Source organism: Etheostoma spectabile, chromosome 15, assembly GCF_008692095.1.
Source record: "Etheostoma spectabile isolate EspeVRDwgs_2016 chromosome 15, UIUC_Espe_1.0, whole genome shotgun sequence".
In the NCBI taxonomy this organism is placed as follows: Eukaryota; Metazoa; Chordata; class Actinopteri; order Perciformes; family Percidae; genus Etheostoma; species Etheostoma spectabile.
In genome coordinates this window covers 986,531-993,930 of record NC_045747.1, presented here as the reverse complement: position 1 = coordinate 993,930, position 7,400 = coordinate 986,531, and the positions used below count along the sequence as shown (strand labels likewise).

The window sequence follows — 7,400 nt, the reverse complement described above, 5'->3', positions numbered from 1 at the left end:
GTGTGTGTGTGTGTGTGTGTGTGTGTGTGTGTGTGACAATATGTGTACATGTACAGTTTATGTGTATACAGTATGTGCGTATAGACAGTATATTTTTGTGTACAGTATGTGAAGTACATTGTATGTGCAGTTCAGTGTGTGTGAAATACAGTATGTGTGCACAGTATATGTGTGTGTGTGTAAAGTACAGCATACGTGTGTAAAGTGTATGTGTGTAAAGTACAGTGTATGTGCAGTACAGTGTATGTGTGTAAAGTACAGTATATGTCTGTACAGTACATGTGTGTGGAAAGTACAAGATACTGTATGTGTGTGTGCAGTAACATTGGCTGCTCCATCTACCCACCAGGTGGGGATTGTGGGGCGCACTGGAGCGGGGAAATCCTCCCTGATGCTGGGGCTGTTCCGGATCATCGAGGCAGCTGAGGGCCACATCTTCATTGATGGGGTGGACATTGCTCAGCTGGGCCTCCATGAACTGCGTTCCAGAATCACCATCATACCACAGGTCAGTGCAGGGGGGACGCACTGGGACATGGTGTAGAATGGCATCTGAATGTTTTGCCGTGGATGGACATATGATGTTAATGCTGCGAGACACTGCACACGTACAGTATGGCCTAGCTTTTTGTATTCTCAGACTGACAGACACAGTTAACTTGTCCCGTGTCCGAGAACTCGGGATGACGTAACATTTGGTGCTATGATGTGATACACAGACATACGCCCCTCTCCCCTCTCCTCAGGACCCAGTGTTGTTTTCAGGCTCTCTGAGGATGAACCTGGATCCTTTTGACAGCTACTCTGACGAGGGAATATGGAGGGCTCTGGAGTATTCCCATCTCAAGAGCTTTGTGTCCGGCCTGCCAAACAAACTCAACCATGAGTGTAGTGAAGGAGGAGAGAACCTCAGGTATAACTGCTTTACACACAGTCATGCAAACTGCAAAATGCTATTGATGAATTATGAATGGCCACAATTATCCAGACACTCATTCTCTGTTTGATTAAAGCGCCCATATTCTGCTCATTTTCAGGTTCATAACTGTATTTTGAGGTTGTACGAGAATAGGTTTACATGGTTTCATTTTCTAAAAACACCAAATATTTGTTGTACTGCACATTGCTGCAGATCCTGTTTTCACCCTCTGTGTTTAGGTTTCTGTTTTAGCTCCAGAGTGAGACATCTCACTAGTTTTAGCTCCAGAGTGAGACATCTCACTAGTTTTAGCTCCAGAGTGAGACATCTCCCTTCTATCTTATCTTTGTTGGGAGCTGCACATGCTCAGTAGCTCGGTAAGATCCATCAGCTAGATAACTCTTTCTCCAGCTTTGGTCAGTCCAAGGCAGGATCAGCTGGGAGACTTGAAAACAAAACCAGCGAGAACTGGGACCTGAGCGTGGCTCTGTGTGCTGATATGCTAACGTCCGTCTGCGTTCTCTCTGCAGTGTGGGTCAGCGCCAGCTGCTGTGCCTGGCCAGAGCTCTGCTGAGGAAGACCAAGGTCCTGGTTCTAGATGAGGCCACAGCAGCCGTGGACATGGAGACAGACAACCTGATCCAGTCCACCATCCGCTCTCAGTTTGAGGACTGCACCGTCCTAACGATAGCTCATCGCCTGAACACCATCATGGACTACACCAGGTACCGTACGCTACACATAAACACATGCCGTTACAGAATGCTTTACTATGTGAATGCTTTACTATGTGTATGCAGTCTTGTATAAAGTACTTGAAAGTAATACTTGCGTAAAAGTACAAGTATCTTACTAGAAAATGACTTGGGTAGAAGTTAAAGTCACCTTTTAGAATATTACTCTTCTTTTTTAATTACTTTGTTTTAGTACTTTCTTATTGTCAAGTGCAAAAGTCATTACATTCTTTTATCGTACTACTTTTTTTTTCCAGTGAAAGACAGAAAAAAAAACGCATTCAAAAATTATAGAGAAGCGTGCGTGCGTGCGTGCGTGCGTGCGTGCGTGCGTCGAAATGTAAAGAAGTAAAAGTCACATTTTATTTAGGATATGTAGTGGAGTAAAAGTCAAATTTTCCAGAAATATAAAGTACAGATACATAAAAATTGTACTTGTAATGTAGTACAGCAAAGAATTATTTGTATTTACATTACAGCTCTATGTGTATTTCTTATATATACATATATATATATATATATATATACAGCCACCAGGCCAATGATTCTGTTATCTTAGTAGTTTGGCTTTGTCATCTCAAGATAAATAATGGATTATGTTTTCTCATGTAAAGATCATGAATTTATTCAAATGTCATCTGGAGACGTCAAACATTGGTTGAACACGGGGGCTGCTCGTACAGAGAGAATTTCATCCTTATTCTGGCCCCTCCAGGGTCCTGGTGCTGGACAAGGGAGAGATGGCAGAGTTTGACTCTCCCTCCAACCTCGTCGCTCAGAGAGGAGCCTTTTACAAGATGGCCAAGGACGCTGGGCTGGTATGAAGCAGGCGGGGCCTCCCTTTGTTCAGCTGCTCCTGTGAGCCCCCACCCCCCCCCCAGCTCCTCTGCTCTCCGTCGTGGACGTCCCAGTTTCAGACTGAGACGCAGATAAAGTAGGGGAAATGTTAAGATTTTGATTGTGTGATTATGCAAGCAAGTTTGTCGATGAGAACGGGTTTGATTTGATCCACTCCACCATACACAGTCCTCATTTAACCCCCCATGGATGGTGGCTGTTTCTTCCCGTTAGTCCAGATCAGGTCTATGTACCCCCTGTTTCTTCCCGTCAGGCCAGATCAGGTCTATGTACCCCCTGTTTCTTCCCACTCCTTTCACCTTCTTTTACTGCCATTACTGCCATGGACCAGGGGTGATGGGTTCTAACAAAGGACATATTGTACACAGATTTATTTTGACACAGATTTGTACCGGTGCTCGATCCAGGCAGGGGGGGTTTACTTCTCCACAGACAGAAGTCCGTGCAGTCTGTCTCACATACAGTTCACTTCTGGTTGTAGTAACCAGCGCTGAGGTCAGGAGCAGGGCTGCACGATGCACGCAATATCTAATTGCGATTATTTTTGACTGATATTGCAATATTATTAACGATATTGGAGGGAATGGTTGTTTTTTTGTGTCATGTATTCCCATTTTCATTGAAAATGATTATAGTGTGATTTTTGTCCCAAACAAAGATTTTTTTCTTTAGTCTGTAGGATACGATGTGTAGGCCGGGACGTCTCTGCAGCACCACAACACTTCATTCAGAATGGTTTGACACATATTTTGCCATTAACAAATTTGCAATTAATTGTGCAGCCAAAGTGAGGAGGGGACAGAAAGGCGGTGTTCCTGTATAAACAAACCATTTTGTGCCAAAGACCGCCCTAAACTCGATTCGGGATGCTGCTAACGTAGGCGGCACATTCACATGGGCGTATGGATATTGTTATTGTCCAAACAGAGTACTAAGCTCAACAATTGCTTTGTCCCAATTCCATACTACATAATAATTGTATACAGTACACTCTGTATACTGATCTTTTGCTGTATTTTACAGTTAGTATTCAAAACATCAACCTACTTCACAGGGAAATATACAATCTGTGGTCTGCACTCCATTAAATGGATAAGGCTTGCACTATTCTATATTTTCTTTATCAAATGAAAAATTAAATTAAAGCTGCAAGCAGCGATGTGGATTTCCTAACTGTCTGACAGTGCGCGCAATTTAAGGAAGATCTGTGGAGTCCCCTAGGAGGAATTTTAAAATGTTTCATGCCTGTAAAGGGCCTAAATTTCCATGTTGTCACATGACCTATGACATCATTGTTCGAAATGTCCAAAATTCCTTCGCTGTCTAAGATTACATCAGTCGGAGGATTACGCCAACCAAAAATAAAACTAAGAGCAACATGTGTAACAGATTTTGTGAATATGGAAGGAAGTATAAATCAAGGCCTTCCATGCTTTAGGGTGTGCTGTGGAGCCCGCTAAACACACACATGGACCAAATCTTAAATAAAGTCTTGCTATGCTCACAGGTTTTGTTTTTGAGGATATTAAATCATCAAAAATGTAGCCAAGGGCCAAAAGTAATGAGGGGGTGCTCCTGAGCCACAATGGCACGCCCAAGCCCAGATGTGACACCAATCTAAATAAATACTAGTTTGAACATTGCTGCAAAATTTGGGGTTTTGTGCATCCTAAAGTCTTCAAACTTGTTCGTAAAATAAAAAAATGAATGCAACAATATTCAAGATTGCTGACTTCCTGTCAGACAAATCAAAAAAAAAAATCAGAGTCTTAAAGAGCCCCTATTAGGTTTTTTGGTTTTTGTTATTCCCCTTCTTTTAGTGTGTTATATAGTTTTGTGTGTGTGTATACAATAGATGTAGAAAGTACAAAAAACCCATTTCACTCCAAACAGAGCTTTCTCTCCCACAGACAGCACTTTGTTCTCAACTCGCCCGCCTTCCTGTTTGAAATTCCTCCCTTAGTGATGTCACTGATTGAGAAAGCCAGCTGAGTTTCTCATCTGGGCTGCCCATTGGTCCTGCCTGACCAGGCACAGCCCACCTAGTGGATGTTGGAATTTGGTAGACCTATCATAACAGAGTGACCAATCAGAGCAGACTGGGCTCTTCAGGAGGGCGGGTCAAGAGCCCAGACACAGGGCTCTATTTTAAACAGGGAAACGGGGTGTGGTTATTAAGGTTACTAATTACTAAAACAGCAATGTGCAGTACAACAAAAAGATGGTGTTTTTTGAAAATGAAACCATGGAAACCTCTTCTGGTACAACCTCAAAATGCAATTATGAACCTGAAAATGAGCAGAATATGGCCCTTTTAACGACGTGGCCGCTGGACGGGAAATTGGAAAGGCCGGGAAAGGGAAAGTGCGTCGGTCTTAAACTACCAAAGACACTCGCGTCGGGCTTTGTGCTGCGCCGGGCGCAAGATATGCAAGATATAGAAGTGTTTCAGGGGGAGGAGCTGCAGCAATGTGAGAAACATAATATGTTTTTGGAAATCAAAGCATGTAAACCTATTCTAGCAGACCCCAAGAGTACACATACGATGCTGAAAAGGAGTATAACAGGGGCTCTTCAAGATGAAAGCAATACGTCCACCTAATATTTTCAACATCAAATGAATTTGATCCCAACCTCGATGTGTTCGGGGGCACCATGGAGGTCTGACAAGTGTGCCGATTTTCATGAGATGGCCCTCAAAAAGTGATTGCGGATTAGAAAGGGATACTCTTCAAAAAAGCATTAGGTTCCTCACACTTTCATGCTCGGGCCCCCTATGTCCCCAGGCCTATCTGTACAGCAGGTGTCCTAGAGCCCAGCAGTCCATTGTTAATTAGCGGGCAGTATGGAACTGGGACACGGCTAAAGCAAAGCTAGCACTCCGTGTAGTATAAGATCATTAGAAGTGATTCTTCTGAGAGGGGAGTGTCATCAGCAAGATGGGAATGTGTTGGGAGCCAAAGCAGCTGGTTGGTCAGAAACATCAGTCAGACCGATGATGTCACCGGCCCAGGCAGTGATGGTCTCTAACATTGAACATCGACACATACATCAGTACAAAACTGCAAACGCACAAACTGTGGGAATCTGTTGGATAGATTCCACGTGACTGTTACTTTACATGCAGCACTGACTCTTTATTTATTATGTGTTCCTGCAGGCTGCTGGTTAGGTTCGAGTTCTACGCGTGTTATACATCCGCTGTTTTGATTATACAAAACCACTATTGTTCAGATTTTTTCTTTTTTTTTGTCTTTCATGTGAACTCTAATGAGGTCACTATATATTGAATGTACACAAAATGGATGTTATAATCTTTTGAGGTTCATTTTGTCTTTGCTTTTAAATTGTTTAAACAGCTGACATGACCTGACGTGTGACGTTGTGAAGCACTTTGATTTTGTTTTGTAAAAGGTACTATATCAAATAAAACTCATTCTTCTTAGCATTGTTATTATTAATACCCGCTTCAAACAAATGGATGAACACCAACACTTGGTAAAAGTAAAGTGGTAAAAGAGCATTGAAAAAGGGGACAAATATGTCAGAAAACGATTCAAAAACAATGGAAAAGGTGGCGAGAACGTCAAAAAGTGGAGAGAAAAAACATCGGGTAAAGTGACAAAAGTTTTCATTTTAAATTTTGAAGCAAAAAAAACCAAATAGTTGCATGGTCGACGGAGAAGACAACACAAGGGTTAAAGTCCCACTGCACGTATGACAGCAGTTTTCTAATTGTGTCTGTGATACAGTTCTTTGCATTGCTGCATTTGTGGGTTATCAGATTACTGTGTTATTTTTAGTGAATATGTCCACTTGTATAAGAATAATGTATTTAATATACAGAGCTGCGTGTTAGAAACTCAGCTTTGGGTTCTTAGTGCCTTCGGTTGCCTTGACAAACAGCAGAAATGTAAAGTGTTTGTTTTATAATAATTAATAATTAAAATAGATACTATCTGCTAGTATTTGGACTAACATTCTTCACACATACAATTGTGAGTAGTTATGCTAGCTAGTTATTGTTCTGCACAGACATGACGAGCAGCAGGTGCTAAAAAGATGACCTCCCATCTACGTCACCAGAAAATCTAACAATATAAGCGGGTAAGCAACTTTACGTACTAATTACTAATTACATCTTTTTCCATAGCATTTTACTTAACTATCTTGCAACAAACTGACATTCTAGACATGTAAAGTCATTTTTTATTTTGAAAAACATCATGTGTGTAATCCAAGGCACAAGTCAGTCGGGACCAGAAGATAGTTTCCCCATTGACCACCGTTGATTTTCTTTTCTTTTTTCTTCAAAGATAGTTCCCATGGAGGCAAAAGGAAGGGGCGGGACCTCGTCTCTCTATATGAACGTGTAGATATCCTCTTATCATGCGCGTGAAATATGAATGCAGATTGGACAATCTAGAGTCAAGGAACAACAGCTTCCTGAGTTTATGGTAAAAATTGCCCGCCTCACCACGGCAACCTCATTCTACAAGAACAGGTTTTTGCAATTTGGCATCCTGAAAGTCTTGGCATGCTGCCAACCCAATTTAAGAAAGATCAGCTGAGTCCTCTAGGAGGAGTTAAAGGGCCTAAAATGGAATGTTGTCACATGACCTATGACATCATTGTTGCAGCTAAGTGGATTAAACCAACCAAATATGAAACCTATTCAATGAACCCTCCGTGGGGAGATGGGGTGGAAAAAACGCATACATTAAAAATGGCCGACTTCTGGTTGAGTGGAGCTAATGAACTGATGGTTAACTTCCCCCCCCCAACCAACCTTGGCGTGTGTGTGTGGGGGGGGCGCTGTCGTCCTGGACCTCCTATATGTATAAGTTGCCTGTGTTGACTTATCGCCACATGGTAATTAATCAGAATCA

General features: G+C 42.1%; 1 protein-coding gene across 2 annotated transcripts in view; it reads left to right on the top strand.

Moving 5' to 3' along the window:
- The window catches only part of abcc1 (ATP binding cassette subfamily C member 1 (ABCC1 blood group)), a 33,181-nt gene extending 28,928 nt beyond the window's left edge, over positions 1-4,253 (top strand). Inside the window, exons 28-32 of one of the 2 annotated variants that reach the window (XM_032538284.1) lie at positions 350-508; positions 747-913; positions 1,450-1,644; positions 2,369-2,476; positions 2,626-4,253. In XM_032538284.1, the coding sequence (XP_032394175.1) occupies positions 350-508; positions 747-913; positions 1,450-1,644; positions 2,369-2,476; position 2,626 (630 nt within the window). In that variant the 3' untranslated portion in view covers positions 2,627-4,253. Of the gene's footprint in view, positions 1-349; positions 509-746; positions 914-1,449; positions 1,645-2,368 lie in introns of both variants that reach the window. The other variant, XM_032538283.1, reaches the window with a different exon arrangement.
- The last annotated feature ends 3,147 nt before the right edge of the window (positions 4,254-7,400 follow it).